Genomic DNA, 22,996 nt, shown 5'->3' with positions numbered 1-22,996 from the left:
AGGGGGAGAGAGAGAATCCCAAGCGGTGCTTGAACCCACAAACTGAATTCATGACCTGAGCCAAAAATCAAGAGTCAGACACTTAACCAACTGAGCCACCAGGCACCCCTCAATTTTTTAATACACTAAAGCTTATAATACACCTAGAAATATAAATGTTTTTTCATAAATGGGATCATACTGTATTATTTTACAATTCTTTTCCCACTTCATACATTTTAGACCTCAGTGTGTGTGTGCACGCGTGTGTGTGTGTGTGCATACACATATAATTTCATTTTGTTTAAAGATTGCTGCCTAGGATTCTGTTGAGGGACTGTTCTGTGGCTTATTTAATAATTTTTCTACTGAGACTTCGGGTTGGTTTTGTTTTCGACTCTTAACAAACAGTGAGAGTCTTGTGATGATGTGTGTTTTCTAGTACAGATTCTTGGCTCTGAAAATATACATTCTTCAGATTTTTTAGGATGACATTAAAAAGAGAGTAAAGAGCGGATGCCTCATGACTCAAGACTTCACCATCGGTCACAATAGGGTCCTGTGGCCTGGCTGTCAGCTGTACCAGAGGGAGAATGCTAGTGACATACACACACAGCTATGTCCTCTTACTTCACAGCTGTGGTCAGCACAGTGGCTCATTTGACTCAGAGTCAAAGCCACCAGGGTACCTAACACTCCAGCAATCGCTGAGAAGGAAAGTTCTTTATTTGTCATCGAATAGGATGGTGTGACCACTGTAGGCAGCCAGTAAAATGAACAAGGGATTGGAGTGAGCACGCCTGACAGATTCTGATTGGCAGATCTTTCCAGAGCCATCCTTTAGAGGCAGCGGTTTGTGACGGAGTGGTTTTGGTTTCTCCTGTCTGATACATTCTCTGTTTTTGTAGTTGGCCGTCCAATCCCCGTTCATCAGACTCTGCACCCAACCACGGAACAGATTGAGGAGTTACATCACACCTATATGGAGGAGCTAAAGAAATTATTTGAGGCGCACAAGAGGAAGTATGGTATTCCAGAGCACGAAACTCTCATTTTTAAATAACTGTACGCTTAGAAGGCACACCAGAGGATGCGAGAACATCCCATTGGAGAATACATATTTTAAATAAGGATGTTCTTCTTTGACTATGGAGTCCAATGTGCAACTGGAAAATATTATTTATGGTGACAGATGTTGGTGAGTGTCCATGGGCAATAAAAATACAGCAGGTGACTACAGGAGAAGGGTGGAGAAGACTATAACCCTTCTAATCATCCTCCTCGTTTAGGAAGGGCCAGTCATTTTGCAGGTGAAGAAAAGGTTTAGAATTATTCATGTGCTCAAGAAAAAAAATATGACAGCTTCAAAAAATAATTAGACCCTTTTACTAAACATCACAATAATTTAAGGTAGTGTTTTCACTAAGTATGACAGCTGTTGTTTACCGCAGCTGGAGCAGTTAGGAGACCATGTGTGAAATAATTTTCCATACAGAGCTAGAGGAGATCTTTTTTTTTTTTTTTTTCTGCTTGAACAGACCATTTTTGGGTGAATAATGTTACTTTTCAGGCTTAGATAATTTGATCCCTTTAGGTCACGTCAACCAACACATTCTTATACAATAGTGCAGAATTTTTATGCGGTGGGTGAGAGCGTGTCTCTTCATTTCTATTCATGCTTGGAAACATTCATGCTTGTCATTTGCTTCGAAGCATGTGCATTTGCTATGGACAAGGAGGTCTTTTGGGACACATGCTTTACAGAACATTGAAATTCCGAAAGGTTTTCGTGGTCGTAGAAATGATTTGAATTTTCTTCCCAAATAGCCTCTTTGAGGAAGACCAGCTATGAAAGAAAGCGCCCTCTCTGGTTGTCGTGTGTCCAGTTACAACCGTCTGGTCCGGAAGAGAGGCAACCCCGTGCCTCCTGTTCACTGATACCTCCCTAGTGCCTGGGCCGGGCACAAAATAAGTACTTGTTTAGTGAATATATTTACGGATGAGCCCACAAAGGTGAAGAGTTTTTAAAGCTGCACCGTAGGATGAACCTATTTTAAGAAAAGACCCAGTTTCAGAAGGAGAGAATGTGCGGGGTCTGATTGTCTCATGCCAGTAACGGACGAGACCGCAGGCTAGTTTATAAGATGCAAGTGAAAAGGAGGTTTCTGATCATTAGGCACTAAAAGTTAAGTAAAGTATTCGGTAAATAAATGAGAAGAATGTCTAGTTTCCAAATGATCTCTGTTGCTATATGTTACTTCTTTACCCCTTGTGCTCTGGGTATTTGGGGGCAACTTCTTGGAGTTGTTCTAACTTACTAGTAATATATCTTCAGGCCTCTAATTTTTCAAACATGAAGCCTGGGCTGGAGCCTGGACTGAGTTCAGCATCAGCCAAACAAAATCATGCTGGGTAATGTCTTGACTAGGAAAGCATTTCACACAGGAAAAAATGAACATGCCTCTGGCTTCATACTGGTTGAACAATCCAGGAGTCCACTGACCCATGGCCTTGAAATTAGATCAATTTTTTGTCAAAGCAGGGAATAGGGCACAACCTATTTTTAACAGATGCACCAAACTCGACTATAAATCCTTTTTGGTATTACTCGACACCAACAAAGTATAAAAGGAGCACCATTTACAGAAAATGACACCCCAGCTGGTCATGGGTCGGTCTTTCAGAATGCCATGACGACTAGAGACCTTTATTATAAAGTCTGTGAATTTCATCCCTTTAGAGAAGTTCATTAAAGTCTCTGTGATTTCACAAAACTATGACTTTTAATCTCATACTTGGTCCTGGGAGGCCAAGCTGACCCTGACATCAGCTGGATCATCCAATAAAGCAAAGTTAAAGCCCATAGGTAGTAAAGCAAAGGCACTGAAAAATGAGCAAAGTTCCCCTCTGACGAATTTGCTAGAATTTTGCCATTTCAAAACCCTAGGCACCAGCAAACTTCCATTCTGGCGTCCATAAAATCTTATTTTTAGATACATTTTAGGGGTTTTATCTCTTTCTTCCTTCCTTCCTTCCTTCCTTCCTTCCTTCCTTCCTTCCTTCTTTCTCTAGAGGTCATAATCTAGCCAGAAGTCCGTTCATAAACCCAAAGCATAGTTGTAAGCCCCATATAGTCCTACAGATTGCAAGTGAAGGTTTGGACACGAACTTTTGCTACAGCACAATTGTGGGCTATATCTTGTACTCACTAATATGGTTTGACACAGAGTGCCTCTATTTTAAAGATTCTCGTCTACTCTGCAACTGTACCTAATGTTTAAACAGCAAAGCAAAAAATAACAACAACAAAGATAACCCCAGGACCCAGTAAGAGAAACTGACCTAATTGCCTTGAGAAAATGTACATTTGTGCTATTTGACTTAGACATTTCTTTGTCCTGTTTCTCTTGCACACTGGGCACCGGCTGAGTCATTTGCTTTGTCTCACAGTTAGAACTGTTGAAATTATCTAGATCTGGTTAAGTCTGTTGTGCTCACATTGAAGATTACAGCTCCAGTGCTTAGAAAGGCCAGCCAGTTTTGCTGTGTCCCAAGGGGAACCAGGACAAGGGAGGCTACATGATTTATGAAAACCCTTCACTAGAACCCTGGAAACAATCAAAGTATATATACTTCAGGGATGAAGGGTGAGCCTTTATTGTATGCATAGCATTTTTAAAAAATACTTTTTAACGTTTATTCATTTTTGAGAGACAGAGTGCAATCAGGGGAGGGGCAGAGAGAGAGGGAGACACAGAATCCGAAGCAGGCTCCAGGCTCCGAGCTGTCAGCACAGAGCCCCACGTGGGGCTTGAACTCAGGAACTGTGAGATCATGACCTGAGCTGAAGTCAGACGCTTACCCGACTGAGTTGCCCAGGTGCTCCATATGCATAGCATTAAAAGCAGAATCCCTGTTTTCAGTAGAAGGTACGCTTTGGTCATGGGAAATACAGAAAGATGTAACCTCACATCTCTTCCAAACTACCTCACCCGCGATGCAAATGGCCAAAGTACATGATACATCTGAAAACAAGTTTGGGGTCTATTTACTCTGTCTCCTTTTCCTTTGACAGGAAACAGTATTGATGGGATTTGTTGATTGTTTTTGTTTTTGTTTTCCCCCCAGTAGCCCAAGGATAAGCCAGTTCTTAAACTGTATTTGTATATATATTTTTTTAAGCTAAGCGATAAGATGTCTATTTCTGGGGCTGGGAGAGTTACCTCAAATAGAATTTGTGTATCTTATGAAAGGAAAAAAAACAAGGCAACTTCTACATAGCCAATCACTCGGTTCAGTCTCTCTGGGCTGGCAAATACAGAAGCAGTTTTTTATATTTAAAAAAAACCAAGGGATTTGTCTAACACCTTATATTTCAGTAATGTTCATTAATCCCTCCCAGACACCCATTGCTTAGTGCCTTAATACCGCATATGAAGGAGAAGGTCTGTCCCAAACCCTAATTTACTCATGGAATGTTGGGTTCCTCAGTAGCAGAGTCTGTGTCCTGTGAGTGTCGTGATCCTGGCGCCCACAGAGCAGGCTGGCCGCACTTTCTCGAATGCTTGTGGTGCCACCTATGTCATAGGAGCCAGGCTTTGGAGCCAGAAGGGGCTTTGCAGTCTGCGGGTTATTCCTTCTACAGATGAAGCAGCTGAACCCCAGTGGCTTCGTGCGTGTTGGAACCATGTTCGTGTTACTCTTCTCTGGTGGAGCAGGAGGTAGCACTCGTCCGTCATCGTTGATGAATAAACCCGTGCACCCTCTTGTAGAACAGAGGTGTCAAAACATAGAGTTGGGATGAAAAATACTCGTAAAGCAAGGGATTTAGCCACTCCGAAGCGAGCTCTGTCTTATTGAGACCTAGAGCATGTTTCTTTTGTGAGACCGGCACACCGCATTGGTGATTTTTCCCTTTTTGCAAGAGCTATTTTGGTGATGTGCTCTGGGTGACATCCAAGTTTTCAATGACAAGCCGAGCCACAAGAGCCTTCGGTAGTGAGCAGCAGGCTAAGGCAAGGGGCTTTATGCCCAGGATGAGTGACAGACCCCACAAAGGATCCTGTCTCTTGGTCATGTTGTGACCGTTAAGACAGGTCGGAGCAGAAGTGGAAGAGGACTGTGGTCACCTCAGTGACAGCCTCAGAGCCCCAAGCCCCTTCTGGCTGTGGCTTCATCCAGCTGGGTTGTTAGAGCTGCTTTCTTTCTTTCTTTCTTTCTTTCCTTCTTTCCTTCTTTCCTTCTTTCTTTCTTTTAAGGCTCTTAGATTCTGATTAAGAATTTTCTTAGGCCCTCTTGAGAATAAAGATAAATCTGACCGTCTTGTATTCCCAAGGGCTGTACAATTCTCCCCCTGTCTATTTCCAGACCAACGTGGAGCTTCCTGGTCGGATTCCATCTGTCCAGTCTGGGGAATGGTCACGTGGAAACAACCAGCAAACACAACTGTGCTATTCTTTTTTACCTTCCAGACTTCGATTTCAAATAACCCTTTAGCCTCTGGGTCTCCACTAACTGGCGGGGTGACCTGGGCCCCTTCCTTCCTGTTAGGAGTGAATGATCTCCAAGGCTCCCTCTGGCTCTGTCTCTATGGTGGGTGTCTGCCTGTTCTGTCATGGTAATGACATCTGGTGGGAGGTGCAGACTTATGTGTAGACTTCTTTTTCCTCTGCCATCCTCACTCTGGACATGCAGAGAGTTCAAATGACGGTCTCCTTTCGTAGTATACGTAAAACATAAATTGCTACGGAAGTTTCTCCAGCATCACAGTGACCTTCAGTCATGGTGTTTCCACAAAACAGTTGAATTCTCTAAATAAAAACCGGAGACATTTTTCTAAGAGATTTCCTCCTTTACACACTTGAAAACTGTGAAATAACAGTTTATTCCTTGTTAAAATCTTTATAGGAGATGGTGGGCTTTTAGATTTTCTACACCGTACGTGTTTGCTGTGTGCTTTTTAAAAGCTCTTGGTTGATAAAGTTATGACCAATAAATGTGTTTTATGCCCAAGCTGTAAATGTGTGGGTGTGGTGTTTTATCTGGGTAGAATGGATTCTCTTTCCACGCCTTGCCAACGCTGAATTCACTTGGACTTGAGGATGGATACAGGCAAGGGAACTGCAGCAGAATCGTGAGCATTGCAGATTCTCATACTGAAGAGCCTCGCCTTTTAGATGCCCTGCATGAGAGACAAGACAAAACAGAAGGCAGGGGCAGAGCTGAACGAAAAGCACAGATGTGCCGGATGAAATAAAAGCAGAGAACAGGAAGAGGAAACAAGACAGGAAGCTGCCGTGGTCCAAATAAGAGTGAAACTTGTTAGTTACAGAAATGTTCAAAAACTGGTAGAAAAATTGATAGATTCCAAATCAAAGGAATCATTGCTATGGGTACGGGGTTTCTTTTTGGGTGGTGAAATGTTTTAAAATTCGACTATGGTGATGGCGGCACAACTCTACAGATACACTAAAAACGCCTACACGCCTCTCTTCAAGTGGGTGGATTTTACGATATGTGAGTTATACCTCAATAAAGCTGTTTTATACACACGAGTCGGTCATCCGCTTGGCAAAATAAGGGAAGAAGCAAAAAACTAAATTCTTTTTTTGTGTGTGTCAGCAGTAAAGTCGCCTCCCTTTGATGTCAGCATTTTGGATGACAGAGCTTTCGCCTTGATTTTTGAGACCTGGTGGTGTGTCCGGTGTTATCAAAACAGGTGTTTTCAATACTCTTAAAATATTTTCTCGGATAAAGAACATGCTGGTTTATTATTGTGTAAAAACACTGCTTGACTTTAACTTTTCCCAGTATTTTATTAATACTGTGGCTAATAATGAATACTGTCGTATAAAACCCATCAACATTTATTGACCACCTACAATGTACCAGATACAGAGCTAGGAGAGTTTATGTACATTAGGACATTTAACTCTTAAAATAGCCGTGTGAGATCAGTACTATTTTTGTCCCATAAAAAAATTGGGGTTAAGAGGGGCTAAGAACTTTGCTTGAGGCAACCCTCATGTTGGGGGTGGAGCTCAGATAGGATGCCGGGTCCTCTGGCCAGAGCCCATGCTTTGGATGTAGGGCTCAGGACCCCTGGGGCGTCCACCATCCCCATCACTAACTTGTGTGACTTTGGGTAAGTGACCTTATACTCTTCACCTATGGAAGGAAAAGGTGGGACATGATTACTAAGCTTCTTGGTGGGTCCCTCTACTGGTGATTCTTTTCGCAAGCCGTCTACATTTCTGAATGCCGCACCCCCACACCCCCACCACAATCCACCCACACATAGACCCAATAGACACAGGGGCCATTCTCAGCACTGAATCAATCGTGAGCACCAATTGTGAGATGGCAAAATGTTGTGGCCGCCCTTAGCAGGACAGAGTAAGAAAGTTTCATTAAGTGGACCAATATTTGTGGTCCAAGTTAAACATTTAAAATGTTATATTAAGAACACCTATTTAGCTGAAAGGCTTGATTTTTTTCCTTTTTTTGGTAGCTGTTACTGCATGGGGCACTAGTTGGGGGAAAGGTCGTTTCTCCCAACCATGTATTTTTTTTTTAATGTTTTATTTATTTTTGACAGAGAGAGAGAGACAGAGCATGAGCAGGGGAGGGGCAGAGAGAGAGGGAGACACAGAATCCGAAGCAGGCTCCGGGCTCTGAGCTGTCAGCACAGAGCCCGACGCGGGGCTCGAACTCACAGACTGCAAGATCATGACCTGAGCCGAAGTCGGACGCTCAACTGACTGAGCCACCCAGGCGCCCCAACCATGTATTTTTTTAAGTTCATTTTATTTCTCACATGTGTATATGTATATGTGTGTTTGCAAGCACCTTTTAAAATTTTTCGTCATGAAATTGCCACATGTTCCAAATTTAAGAAGAAATGTCTCCGGTTTGATGTCTCCTTCCCTGCCTTCTCCAGCCCATCAGCAACATCTTTAAAAACTCCAGAGAGAAAGGCAATTTGATCTTTAGTTTGGCCTGGCATTGACATTTTATGTGTGATGCTAAAATAATGGGAGGCTGTCATCTATCTTATATTGGTTGACTCTATAAGAGTGGGATCATATAATTTGTCATCTGAAATTCACTTAATTTTAAAATAACATTGAATTCCTAAACATAGAATGTTAAGTCATATTAAATAATTTCAGTGGGATTTGCAGAAGGGTTTATATATTACGTACATAAATAGAGACATTGATGGGGAGATACATAGTCATTACTGTTATTGAAATAATACCCAAATCAAGGGAGATTTAAATCACTGGGAATAAAAGCAAATGTGATTCATTTGGGAACTGGCTATACTTTTACGGACGAGTTTGGTTTATATTTTGAATAGTAGGTAGGTGATTGAACTCAGTGCCATCATTATGACAAATAAACGCAGGAGACGGGACATACGTTTCTGTAGCAAGCCGCCTACCGTGTCAAACTGAGACACAAGCATAGCCAGGCCTTCAAAGCAGTTCCAAAGGAAGCAGAGGGCAAAGTTAAATTGCAAGAAGCAACTAAGGACCTCTTGCTGTCTGTCAGAGGTAAGGTCAAGGACAACAGAAGTAGGGAAACGTTGAAAAGGAAGGGAGGACGCTGGGAGGAGGAACAGCCCCAGGGAAGAGACAGACGTCTTACCATCATACCCTTCCCGTTAAAGGAACGTTCACACTCTACTCCACGGTGTGTCCCTGTCCCAGAGGGTCTTCTTCTCAGTAACAGATGACAGGAACTCATCTGGTGTAACAGATGACAGGAACGCATCTGGTGCTGCCTAAGAGAGGTGTTATCTCGGAAATGGTATTCCTTGGGAGGAAGGTCACGTCCTCTTGTTGGCCCCTGGCTGGTGATGGGAAGGAGTGATTCCTGCGTGAACAGCCCACGCGTTCTTAGCCCTACCAGGCCACTATGATTAGGACCTTTGCCATTGCCTGATTACTGTCATGACTCCACTCTGACCTAGTCAGCTAGACAGTTGCAGATCTTAGCTGAAAATCATGGGAGACCCTGAAAGCCCTCTCTACCCCCATCGCTATGCCAAGTTGACAGATGATACGATAGCAATGACTCCAAAGATCAAATAGGCAAATGAAAACAGAATGGTAAAGTCGCGTTTGTTCAAATCTCCATAGGCATTGGGATCTTTACAACTATCTGTTTCCACTATTACTGTTGAGAGTTCCGTGAACCAAACCATCAGGATGATTTGGCCACAGAGCGGAGTTTAGATGTTTAGATGACAGAGTTTATGCAAAGCAGCGTGCCCTACTGGTCAATTGTGGCCAGAGAAAATGCTTTTCATAAGGAACTGTTGACATTGAACTTTTGAATCGCTCTGAAGCTGTTACCACATCCTTTTGGCCTGGCTCTATTGCAGGGTTTATTTCCTTTTCCACATCTTGATAGGCTTAGAAACCGCCCCGGGGCCATTATTTCAAAGGAGAAATTTCTCTTCCATCCTGCCCGTGATTTCTCTTTGCTCTGGGCTCTAGTTTTTGTGAAACAGGGATGCAGTGGCTTCAGTCTGATCCTCTATCTGGGGTATGTAATGTGTTTTCTGCTAATTCGCAGAGTTCCATCACGGATAGTCTCTGCCAGGATTATTTGGCAAGAGTCCACTGAAGAATTACTTTCAGCTTTGTTTGTGGTTACTAGATTCCATTGGAATTTCCTGCATTTCCCAGTGATTCAAAGATTCTCATGGAGGGGTGGAGGCTGGGGCCGCAAGGTGTGTTTCTGCCAGTAAATGCAAGAAGCCCGGGTGCTGCGTGGAGGTAGAGGTTCAGGGCCCGGTTCTTCTGAACATCTTCCCAGTTAATTGGACGATCTTGACCAAGCACTGACTTGGTGAAAAGCACCAAGGCGCGGGACCCGTGTGCTCCCCTCTCTGGGCCCATAATTAGAGAACTATCTCATTGGAGAGAGAGGGAAGCAAGTGTCTCCAGAGCAGCACCAGTCCGGAGCTTTGGCCCTGGACTTGCCTGGCTTTAGCAGTGAAAGCTCCCGTCCTGGGAAGCCCCCCTCAGTCACAGGCAAAGTGGGACACCGTGGGCGGGAAGGCAGAATACTTCACGGCCCTGGTGTTGAGGGCACAGCTAGCCGTTGTGTCCACCTTTGGGAGGGACAACAGGGAGGCATTTTGTTTAAAAAATGCTCCAGGGCCACCTGGGGCTCAGTCAGTTAAGCGTCTGACTTCGACTCGGGTCGTGATCTCATGGTTCGTGAGTTCGAGCCTCACATCGGGCTCTCTGCTGTCAGTACAGAGCCTGCTTCGGATCCTCTGTCCCCGCTCTCTCTCTCTCTGCCCTTCCCCCACTCTCTCTTTCTCTCTCTCTCAAAAATAAACATTAAAAAAATTGTTTTAAATGCTTCAGAGATTAGCTTTTAAACTAATTTTTGGAAAATGAATCTCCAACTTAGCTGTGTATCCTATGATACTCTGAAATTTCTCAGTCTCTGTATGTTCAATGTGAACGATGGTCTTAAAGGTTCTGGAAGGTCTCTGTACCTTTGAGTGGGATTTTGTTGTGAGTTCTTCTTAATGCACTGTCTTGTTTGAGTGGCCTCAAAATTAACGACAGTGAATATTCCCGAAGAGCCTGGGTCCTGTGGAGAGTGTTGTGTGTATATGTGACTGTGACTGTCTTTTCTGGGCTTCAGTTTCTCTTTCTTCAAGGAGAAATTATTTTCTTCTATAATTGATTTCTAAAATACTTTTAATGAAGGGGTGCTTAGAGACTGGAACTTTTGGAACTGAAGTTATACTTAGAAATCTGAAATGTTATAAGGGAAGGGAAGCAAAAATAATATAAAAACAGGGAGGGGGACAAAACAGAAGAGACTCTTCAATTTAGAGAACAAACAGAGGGTTGCTGGAGGGGTTGTGAGAGGGGGGATGGGCTAAATGGGGAAGGGGCGTTAAGGAATCTACTCCTGAAATCATTGTTGCACTATATGCTAACTAACTTTGATGTAAATTAGTAAATAAATAAATTATTCAAAAAAAAGAAATCTGAAATGTCAGGAAGTGCCCTAAACTTTACATAAACTTTACTGTAGGTTTTTTTTTTTTTTTACTTTTCATCATTCTTTATTTTTTTTTTCAATATATGAAGTTTATTGTCAAATTGGTTTCCATTTTACTGTAGGTTTTTACTTTGTTTTTTCTGCCCTTTACTTGTTAAATATATATTTTATATATGAACAATAACATAATAATTAACATAATACTTATATTAGTATAAATATATAAACATAGCTATATAAATAATATAATTATTAATAACTATATATATATTCAAATCTTATTTTTTATGCCTTATTCCCAAAAGAACCATATGTGGAATAGCTCTCTGAGAGATTTGAGAGTCTTAATTGTCACATGAAACTTAATAAAAATGAGAACTGAATATAAGAATATAAAATTTTGAGCATTCACTTACAATAATAAAATTATCTCTCCCACACAGAAGTTCCACCGAGTGGTGGAAACTAGCAATCGTTGATACTTTTACATCTTTGCCACCATTAAATAAGCACATTGAATCTTAAGACACAGATTTTAAACTTGTTTTTTTACCCTCCCCACCCCAAGACCCTTGGCAGGTTTAACTTAGACTGAAGTTGAACTCCCCTCAATTGGAGTCTGGGGTTACATGACCACGATCAAATTGCTAAAGAAAACAGAAAGTTTCCCATGACAAGCATCTAACTTATTCTTTCCACAGTGGCCATTCTTGAGACTAGGTTTAGAAAACCTCAAGACTGCTTGAAATCAATTCCTACTCCAGAGACTCGAGAAAGCCTTAGCTCGTCCACCAATATAGCCAATAATATAGCAAATAGAAATGTCAACCTCATGCTTGTTTTATTGTGGAGGCAAAAAACATCACACCTCCAGATACCACAGGCATGTTTAGGGCAGGAAGAAGAAGAAAGGTGTCCATTTTCTTCCTTTACTTTGCTAGAAATCTTGCTGTCTTTCCCAGGATCCCTCTTGCAAACCTTACTTGACATCTCATTGGTCGAAACTGGGTCCCATGGGTCACCCCCGGGTACAGATATAGCTGGGAAAATGCCTACTGACTTCGCATTCTCTCCAGCATTGTCTCTCAGTGGACTTTTTCGGGAAAGACTAGGATAGTAAATAGCTTAGTCAATAAGTACTCAACTCCGTCACGGTTGTGCAAAAGTAGCCGTAGATAATTATAAATGAGTGAATGTGGCTGTGCTCCGATGAAACTTTATTATGGACGTGGAGTTTCAAATTTCATGTACTTTTCATGAAACCTTCTTTTGATCTTTCTTGAACCATTGGAAGGTGTGAAAATCGTTTTTAGTTCGCAGGCTATATAAAAACAGGAGGCCGAACTGACTTGATTTGCGGACCCCAGGGGAGGGTGAGAACAGTTTGTGGGGGACACCGTATAGCTGCTGCAAATAGGCTCCGTACCTTGAATATAGAATATAGGAAAGTGATGACAAGCTCAACCTATCAAGCCTACCTTAATTTTCCTGATGTCAGCAAGCAAATTCTGCTTCCGAATCATGGTCTTTGTCATGAACACATTAAAGTCTACCAGATGCCTTTAACTCAGAAAGTCTGTATCGCTGATATTCTAGGTCAGGAGATCTTTATATATGTTTACATATTTTGTTTTAAATTGCCCCATAGTGACTGCAAAACTGGATCAGACCTACAGAGAAAACTCTAGAATGCAGTGTAGAACTGGAACCAGATAATTATTAACACTGTAGCCCAGACATTTGCATAATTGCTCAAAGGTCTGTTTGTATGAGCTTCATGAAAATTCAGAAATAATGCTACCCTAGATAGTGGTTAAAACAGAAGAATGGTACATTAGATATGTTGATCTAATGATTATTCTTTTTGAAACTATTTATAACATGTTACCTGTTCGTTCCCTTAGAAACTCTCTGTCCTCTTTTGAACTTTACAGCTAATTTTATAATCGTGTTGTGTGTATGTATTTGTATGTAAGTATAAAAGTATTATATATGTACATATGTAGACGTATATACATATGATATAACCTAGGCGTGATATGTTATATATATACTACATGTAATATATGCATATAATTATACATATATAATATGTACATACATATACATAATAAGCAGCACTCTCTCCCTCCTCATAAAAGAAATTTGAGTCACATAGCTGAAGGGTCTAGGGATTCAGGCGTGGATCTAGATGCTCACATGATATCATCAGAACTCAGTCTGTCTCCATCTATCTTCTCTCCACTGTGTTGACTTCTCTGTCAGACTCCCTTCATGGTCATAAGACAGGCGCCAACAACAGCAGGCACACATCCTACAAGATCGGCACTCCCAAAGGAGAAAGAACTCTTTTTCCTAGAACTGGGTCTCAGTTGAACTGATTTGGCTCATGTGTCCATCCCTGAACGCAGCATTGTGGTCAAGGGTGGGGGGATATACTGATTTGCCTGGGCTCTGTGGTTGAGTGTCCCTTCCCTAGAGATGGGGACATTGTGGGGCTGGCTGGATTTCTAAACCACGTGGACAGGGGATAAAGGAAAGTGGGTCCGCAAAGGAAATCAGGGTGAATAGATTCTGGAAAGGCAAAAATAAGGGTCCACTATGGTGACATTAACATTTGATATTTAGGGGTGCCTTGGTGGTTCAGTCGGTTGAGCATCCGACTTAGGCTCAGGTCATGATCTCATGGTTCATGGATCCTCTGTCCCCCTCTCTCTCTTTCTGCCCCACCCCCCTCATGCTCTCTCTCTCTCTCTCTCTCAGAAATAAATAAACATTAAACAATTTTTTGACTTTTAACGAAGGAATTGGGAAGAGAATATGGAGACTTCCAGAAAATGAATGAGGAATGGGAAAAAACCATAGGAATGTGAGGAAAATGTTTTATAGGAAACTGGGCACGGTCAGTGGTTCATCATCTTGGCAATGTATCAGAGAAATCTAGGTAGTTAAAAAACAAACAAAACAGATTTCTGTAACTTACCCCAGACTGACTGAAGCAGAATCTGGGAAGGTGGGGTCCGGGACTCTGTATCTTTTTAAATCTCCACAGGCGATAGATGTGCAGCTTATTCATAGACTTGTTTCGGGCACTACTGAATAGGGTCGTCGAGTATGGGCTAAGCTGCTGTAACAGAAAGACCGCAAACTACAGACGCCTGAAGACATTAATCTCTTTCTCATGTAATAGCTTGAAGGTGAACAGTCCAGGATGGTGGGTGGGTTTATTCAAAAACAAAGTTCTGGGGTGCCTGGGTGGCTCAGTCAGTTAAGCGACCAACTCTTGGTTTCAGCTCAGGTCATGATCTCATGGTTTCATGAGTTTGAGCCCCGCATTGGGCTCCGAGCTGGCAGCACGGAGCCTGCTTGGGATTCTCTCTCTCCCTCTCTCCCTGCCCCTCCCCTACTCATGCTGTTTCTGTCTCTCTCAAAATAAATAAATAAACTTAATTTAAAAAAATTTTTAAAAAAACCAACAAAGTGCCTTCCATTTGTTTCTCCACCGTCCCCTCGGGTGTTGTCCTTGTCTGTACAGTTGACACTGGCTGCCACCCCATTCACATTCTAGCCCACGGGGAAAACAGAGAGAGGGCGGAGAAGTGCCAAGTTGTCAAGACCAAGGTTCAGAAGTGCACACATCACTGCCACTTTCATGATATTGGTCTGAACTTAGTCCACATCGCACAAGAACAAGGGAAGCTGGAAAGTATAGTTTTTCTCTTGCCTGAGATATAAATATGTATTTTTTTTCTTGTTTCCAAAAACAGACCCTCACATATATACATAAGTAGACAGGTGGATGTCTGTCCAGCTAAAATTGGACCCCTAAAAATTAAACATTTATTACTTTCAGTTAAACGTGACAAATTGAACGGCACGAGTCTTTATTGTTTTTCATGAAACTCCTCAAGTGAAAATAAAAATGATTAAAAAAAAAATGTCAAAGAGAGCAGGGGAGGGGTAAGAGGAGAAAGTGATGTCAAAACTATTTCGCAAGATGGAAAACAGATGGGCAAGTGGTAAGTGACTCGCCAGAACAGAAAAGGCAGAAACTTAATGCCAGAGAGAGTCGGGGGGGAAGAGTGCTGTAAAAAGCAGGTGATTCCCATTGCAGGATCTCTGGAAGGCCAACCCATTGAGGGCACCAACTATTTGAAGTTGGGTGTGGAAGGGATCAAAACCAAAGAGGATCGTCACAAATCTCCTTAAGGAGAAGACTCACAGATTCCCTACCCTAAAGCCAGCAGCTCTTGCCCCTACCCGAGCAGAGCACAAGAGTTTTGCTCTTGGAAATTCTAGAGAAATTCTACACTTTGGGAATACCAGGCTCAGTAGAGAGAGATGGGGTGGTGAGGTGCCTTTAAAGCTGATTGAGAGACAGTCTCCATTTTGAATGGTAATTCCCATCCCCCTCTTCCCACACTAGGTTCCCACTATCCTCAGCACCAACTTCCTATCACCCCAATAGGAGAATAGATAATTCCTCTGTGGGGAAACCCACTAACCCAAGAGAGAAGACCCACAGATCCCAATTTATGTGGGTCTCCATCTGCCACAATCTACTGAAGTCCACCAACGAATAAACTATTTACACAGGGCTGCTGGTCAGCATTTTGGTGTCTGTAAGGAAGATTCAAGAATCATCAGACATTTCAAGAATACCTTCAACGGGAAATAGAACAAATAAGGAACATGAGAGAGAGGGAAACTTCAGAAAATTTACCTTCAGAGAGACAAGAGAAGAGTTTACAACAATAAAACAAGAACAGAACACTATGTAAAGAAGAGCATTTAGAATGGAGAAAGTGACATAACTATGGAGAATGACGGGGGGAGGGGAAGACAAAAATAGGTGTGGGAATGTAAGAGGGAGCCAAATCCTCATACTGCTTAGAAGAGAGCCAGCAGATGAAGTCTCATTTTAAAAAAGCCAAGAAATAGCAATTTAAGCATGTAATTTAGAATGTAGGTATAAACAGGGGCCCCTGGGTGGCTCCGTTGGTTAAGTGTCTGACTTCTGTTCAGGTCACGATCTCATGGTTCATGGGTTCGAGCCCTGGATCAGGTTCTCTGCTGTCAGCTCAGACCCCACTTTGGAACCCCTGTCTCCCTCTCTCTCTGCCCCTTGCATGCTCTCTATCTCTCTCTCAAAAATAAACATTAAAAAAAGAAAGAATGTAGATATACATACATAAAGGAGGGGCACTTGGGTGTCTCAGTTGGTTAAGCATCCGACTTTTGATCTCAGCTTAGGTCTTGATCTCAGGGTCATGAGTTCAAGCCCCGTGTTGGGCTCCATGCTGGGCATGAAGCCTACTTAAAAAAAAAATACATAAAGTAAAGGGCAAGTGAGTTGAAAATTATCAACTCTGGAAGTGGGAATGGAGGGTGGGGGAGGGGAGGCAGGGGCTGCTGCTTTTCATTATAAGCCAATACTTGGCTTGCTGATTTGATTTGCTAATCCATGCATAGAGCAGAAAAATACATTCTCAGACTTTTATTAGTTTTCATATCATTCTAAAATATTTCGCATATGCCTTAATTAAGAATGTTATTACTTCATATTGTCGAGACTACTTCTTCGCAAGAGGTGCACGAGATGTGTAAGAAGACTCTATGTGAAGTAATTAGTGAGAAGAGATATAGACGGACCAGGGGGAAGAGGCAGTTTATGAGGGAACTCACAGACTTAAGACATGAAGGCATTTGGAAGAGTCCAGAAACTTTCAGGAGGGAAAGTGAGAACTTCTATTTTAAGAAATCTGAGCAAACCATTATAGACCAAGCTGCCAAATATCTACAGAGAGTTGGCAGATGTTGTAGAACGCACAGATGCTCTGTTTTTAAAAATAATTTTGTTCGTATGTTTTAATAATCGGAAGTCATTTTGTTTGGATGATATTGGGAAATGAAGGCTTGTATTTCCCTTTAAGTTCTCACCAGAAGTGCTTTGCAGAGCAGTAAGTCAGACACTACAAATTGGCTTCTCAAAACCCCGCCTCCCTGACTGGCATCCCACTAAACAGGTCAGATACTTGCTTTCTCAATCTTACTCTAAGCTAAGAGTGCCCACGTGTTCCAGTTGTGGCCAATGAAATATGAGGGAGTCTGGTTAGGGGCTTCTGGGGAGTTCTTTTCTTCCTGGTAAGGAGTTGGTGCACTGAGGGAGATTCCGCATGATACCTTTGGACGATGTGACGATGTCATTTTGGAGCTCTCTGTGGCCATCTTGAAACCACAAGGGCAAGGCCAAAGGAATCTCCCAAGACACCAATCCGAAGCTCTGGCATCAACAAATGTTAAACCGATAGCAGTAACTGTCTAACTCAAGTCTCCCTGTTATGCAAGCACAAAAAAGCCAAGGTGAATTTGTTATGCAAGAACGAAAAAGCCAAGTTTTCTGTTTTGTGCAACCAAAAGCATTCCTATTTTCATCATGGGTCCAAAATATGTCATTGTATTGTTTTTATAAATAATGTAATGTCCGTGATTAGGCAGTGTCCCCTGTAGTCATTGAGTGAAAGAAGGTAAAATGATTTACTCACATCAATATGATCATTCCATTCCATTTGTACACTTGTATGAAAGTTTAAACAGCTTCTCAAGACATGTGCCTTGACATACAGATATTGTAGGTGTGACGACATATTGACCCCCTCATCCCTGGGGGTTGCTTGGAGAGGCCTGGGGTGGTAGGAGTGGCTAGTACTATGAGGGTCCCTGGGGCAGCGAGAACTCCTTCTAGGCTGCCTTATCCATTTACCCTCAATGCACTCGTCAAATATAATCCTTAACCCTGAGTGCCATCGAGTGTAATGGGTCAGGAGACCATACTCTACAACTTGTGCGTACCACTTATGTGTCCTGTCTCTCTTGGTCTTTGCAGGAGTGTTGTGCAGTTATTCTTAATCTCGTCCTCCAAAGGTAGAAGTTGAGTCCTTCGATAAGTTCGACATTTTAGGATTTAAAAAAGTCAGACATTGTACCACTACGCAAAGAACTGTACCCTACAAAATTTGATTTTTAAATTTTAATCACCCGTGCTGGGTTGAGCCATTTTCACCTTTATCTGTTGGTTCCCGTGACAGGTGATTAGGAAGCTGAGTACCTCCCATGTACATAAAGGCCTCAAAGAAGACCACGTTGACTGAAATTCCCTGAAAAACAAGCCAACAATAGGCAAAAATGAGAAAAGGGTTAAGCCTATTAGGTTTGCCTCTCAATTCTTACCACATTGGACCTGTCCACAGGGCCTGATATTCTGTTGGTTTCCGTGGATAAAAGTTGCTTTAAACAGTGAAAGAGAGTAAAGTACAGAGGTGATGTATGGCCAGAAAGATGTAATACTCCCCGCCAGGTCTTTTACCATTGGCACCCCCAAAGGAATATCATTATACGGGAAATAAAGTTTACTTGTTGACTTCAGTCCCAATTAAAAAAAAAAAAAAAGATAGTAGAGTGTTCCAATTCACACAGCCATTTGGTAGCTGAATCCGAATTTGGAACTAGGTCTCCACTCTATGCTGCAGAGAGAAGAGGCATACTTATCCCCAGGTCTCCAATCTTATTTTATTTTTTTTTCAACGTTTATTTATTTTTGGGACAGAGAGAGACAGAGCATGAACAGGGGAGGGGCAGAGAGAGAGGGAGACACAGAATCGGAAACAGGCTCCAGGCTCTGAGCCATCAGCCCAGAGCCTGACGCGGGGCTCGAACTCACGGACCGCGAGATCGTGACCTGGCTGAAGTCGGACGCTTAACCGACTGCGCCACCCAGGCGCCCCTCCAATCTTATTTTATACTTCCCTCCAGGACTACCAGACAATAATGAACTTTGACTGCTGAGACGGGGTGGTGGGAGGAGGGAGCATTTAAAGCGGGGTGATGTGTTGGAAGGATGGTTTGGCAACCACAGAACTGAAAGCCCAGAAAATGAGGGTGGTGCAGCCGACTCAAATCTCTTTATCTGTGGTCTGTGGAGATGTGACGAGATTGAAGAAGCCAGAACAGAAGACAGGGGCCACACTGTTCTGCTGGACTGCGGCCTCATGTCCTTCCTCGCCATTTGTTTCTTTGGCCTCCTGAACTCCAGGAGATGGCATTGTCCTTGTTCCCTGTGCCAGCCGCTTATGTGGAGAAAGAGGGGAAGAGTCTGTGTGGGAGCAGGCTGGGCTCCGTCCAAGCCTGTGTGGCATTTCCATTTGTGTCTTTAACCGCTGGGGCTGTTTAAGTATTTCAGCCCTGGGGGGCCACTGCTGGTCAGACGTTTTATTTCCACTTGTGAACCAAGATGGTGGGGCTCTGATAGGGAATTAGAGGTGTGCCGGGGGATTAGAAGGCCAGTCCAAGCTTCTCTTTATACACGTGAGAAAAATGAAGCCCTAAGGGGCCAAATGAATTTCCCCAAATCGCTGAACTACTTAATGACAGAGGCCAGAAATTCTCCCTGCTTGGGAGACTGCTACCTCCTGGGTCTGTGCCCCTGGCCAGCCTGACTTCTCCAAGCTGCAGTTTTCGCATCTCTAGAGATTATAAAAGAATATTTTCTATAGGGACAGGAGATGTAGGTAAGATCATGCATATAAAGAGCATACTGGAGGGGGACCTGGGTGTCTGTCGGTTAAATGTTTGCCTCTTGATTTCGGCTCAGGTCATGATCTCATGGTTTGTGAGGTGGAGCCCCCGTTGCTTACGATTCTCTCTCTCCCTCTCTCTCTATGCCCCTCCCCCGCTAGCGCATGCTGGTTTTTTTTCTCTCTTAGAAATAAATAAACTTAAGGGGCACCTGAGTGGCTCAGTCGGTTAAGCATCAGACTTCAGCTCAGATCATGATCTCCCAGTTTACGAGTTCAAACCCTGCATTGGGCTCTGTGCTGACGGCTCAGAGCCTGGAGCCTGCTTTGGGTTCTGTCTCCCTCTCTCTGCCCCTCCCCTGCTCACACTCTGTCTCTCTGTCTCTCAAAAATAAAATAAACATTAGAGCAAACAAACAAAGGAGCGTGCTGGAAATGTTAGCTGTACATAAGTACTGCTTCCTAGCCTGTCTATCTCCAGTCAGTTCTGCACATCTTTACTGTGCTAATCTAACTGTGGGAATCACAATAAGAAGTATCCCATTTGTGGGGCACCTGGGTGGCTTTGTCGGTTAGCGTCCGACTTTGGCTCAGGTCATGATCTCACCGTCCGTGCGTTCGAGTCCCGCGTCGGGCTGAAGAACCTGGAGCCTGCTTCGGATTCTGCGTCTCCCTCTCTCTCTGCCCCTCCTCCACTCATGCTCTGTCTCTCAAAAATAAGTAACATTAAAAAAATTGTTTTTAAAAATCATCCCATTTGCCAAAACTCATGGAACTTTACACCTAAAAAGTGTGATGTTTACTACATCTAAATTATAACTTAATAAACTGAAGGGTTTTTTTTAAGGCATTTATTCCATTTCAAGCTATCAAGTCTCATTAAACTCATATAACACTGCCATTTGAAAAACCCCTACACAATTACAGCGGCCGACTTAAACTATGAAGGCTAACGGTATCAATTTAGAGGGAATGGAATTTAAGTACTTTAATCTTACTCTAAGTATAGACACAACAGAGGTCAACGTGGGTGCAGTTAGATATATTTGCCCTGAGGATTGGTGAAGTATCCTAAAAGTCTCAGCAGCCAGTTAAGAAAATGTGTCCCGTGGTTAGAGATCGTTTGTTTGGGTGATTTTAAGGAAACTGCTGATTTTCCTTTGCAGTTCATGTTTGTTAATAAATAGAAAACTTGTATTTGAAGACTTGAACAATTTCCATGCACTCCAGAAGTTCTTCCTCTGAAGCTCTGTGAGGTCAGAATATATTTTCTTGCTTTCCTTTCTCCCAAGCAGACGTGACTTCACTCCTCTGGGACCTCATGGCATACGGTAGCCTCTAACGGTGTCACCAAGATCTACTCTACATCGTACTTACTTGTGGTTCTGTCTTATTTCCTCGTTTGGATTTTTAGCTTTTTGAGGTCAGGGCTATGTCTGAATAATATTGCATTCCTCATGGTGCCTGGGATAGTGCTGAATGAATGAAAAAAAATCAATCACTGTTGACTGCTAAGACAGAATTAAGAAGCAATACATTGTTTGAGAGATAACTGAATAAATGGGGAAAAATCAACAAACAAAATGGTGTTTCATTATTGTTAACTGGTAGAGGCAGAATTAAGAAGCAATATATTGTTTCAGAGGGAACTATAGGTCCTTGATTTAGTAAATAGACAATCTTCCATTAACATATCCATTATTTTTAAGTGAATGCTCTGACTGAACCTAGTATTAGGACATCGGGGCTGTAATCCCAGATCTGTGATTACCCAACTGTGGGAACTTGGCCAAGTTACTTGAGCCTCTGAATATCAGTTTCCTCCTCCGTACAATGAAGGGATTGAAGTCATTATTAGATCATTACCAAAGTGCCTTCCAGTTTTAGCGTCCACCAAGTGTGGGTCTCTCTGTGTCCATCTCAATGTCTTGGGCACAGTGGACCCTCAGGAAATCCTGCAACAGAATTGAAGCAGTTCGTTAAGACGTTTGACGTTAGCATTGTTTATTTTGCAAACTCTTCATCAATAGGATAACCTGGATCTCAACAGTATACTTAATTTGGAGGCCTTATCACTTTTACATCTCTCAAACCTGTTCCATGAATTACAGTTTTGTTTTGTTTTTAGATAAAAGGGACATTTAGAGATTATTTTGGCCAAGGATTCTGAATCTGGGTCATCTTCAACCCAAGGGCGTTAAGGGCTTTATGTATCCCTAAATTGTAGCCCTTGGAATTTTTATTTTTTTCATCAAGTCTGTGTGAGAGCTGTACTCATGTGCATGCTAGCACGCACACACACACACACACACACACACACACACACACACCTACACTATAAAGCTCTAGAAGGAGAGCACCTCATTGTGTCTTGCTCACCAATGCATCCCAGTGTCCACAGAATGGGGCCTGGCATTCAGTAGTTGCTCAATAAACATTTGTTGACTGAATAAATGGGCAAGCCAAAAACAAGTGGATTATTTTGGAACCAATCGCAATTCAATATCCCAAAACTCACACTCAAAATTCTTTTTTTTTAATATTTTTTTTTGATTTACTTATTTTTTTTTTTTAGAGAGAAAGAGAGCATGAGTGGGGAAGAGGGGCAGATTGAGAGAATCTTAAGCAGACTTCATGCTCAGCTTGGAGCCCAGTGCGGGGTTCAATCCCACGACCCTGGGATCGTGACCTGAGCTGAAATCTGGAGATGGACACTCAACCAATGGCGCCACTCAGGGCCCCCCCCATTCCAAAATTCTTGAAAAATATGTAATTTCTGAAGAATCTAACAAAAGAGAGTGGGATATATCCCAGATACATATTAAACTTCCTAAAAACCCTCTTTACCTCTCCATCTCTCTCACATTTCATACAAGGCCAGGGGTCTTGAACTTCCTTTTCTCTTTCTTCCCCAAAGTCTGACCGGCTCCCTCATCTTCCTTATTTATTCTCTCCCCCTTCTACCTCCTGACCTTTCCTTTAAAAAAAAAATCTGAATATAATTCTCACACAATAAAATTCACTATTTTATTTAATTTTTTTTAGTGTGTATTTATTTTGGAGAGACAGAGACAGAGTGCAAGCAGGGAAGGGTCCAAGAGAGGGGGAGACACAGAATCTGAAGCAGGCTCCAGGCTCTGAGCTGTCAGCACAGAGCCTGACGCGGGGCTCAAACCCACGAACCACGAGATCATGACCTGACCCAAAGTCAGATGGTTAACCGACTGAGCCACCGAGGTGCCCCAAAATTCGCTATTTTAAAGGGAACAATTCCAGGGGGAGGGTTGTGTATTAACAAGGTTATACAATCATCGCCACTAATTCCAGAATATTTTCATCACTCCATAAAGAAACTAGAACCCACTAGCCACCATTCCCCATTATCCCTTCCCTCACCCCCTGGC

General features: G+C 42.6%; 1 protein-coding gene across 11 annotated transcripts in view; it reads left to right on the top strand.

The window, feature by feature from the left end:
* Positions 1–22,996, top strand: part of MOGAT1 (monoacylglycerol O-acyltransferase 1) — a 70,992-nt gene that overhangs the window by 35,555 nt on the left and 12,441 nt on the right. For 6 of the 11 annotated variants that reach the window (XM_047082325.1, XM_047082328.1, XM_047082334.1 and 3 more), the window contains one exon: positions 888–2,217. The exons of 2 other annotated variants lie outside the window; for them this stretch is intronic. In XM_047082325.1, coding sequence (XP_046938281.1) covers positions 888–1,042 — 155 coding nt within the window. In that variant the 3' untranslated portion in view covers positions 1,043–2,217. Of the gene's footprint in view, positions 1–887; positions 2,218–5,346; positions 5,992–22,996 lie in introns of those variants that run through there. 3 more of the 11 variants (XR_006962606.1, XR_006962605.1, XR_006962607.1) reach the window with 3 other exon arrangements.

Source organism: Lynx rufus, unplaced genomic scaffold (genome assembly GCF_022079265.1).
Source record: "Lynx rufus isolate CCGP_SWC_20201006 ecotype Redwood Valley unplaced genomic scaffold, mLynRuf1.p SCAF_2, whole genome shotgun sequence".
NCBI lineage: Eukaryota > Metazoa > Chordata > Mammalia > Carnivora > Felidae > Lynx > Lynx rufus.
This window is presented reverse-complemented; position numbering and strand designations above follow the sequence as displayed.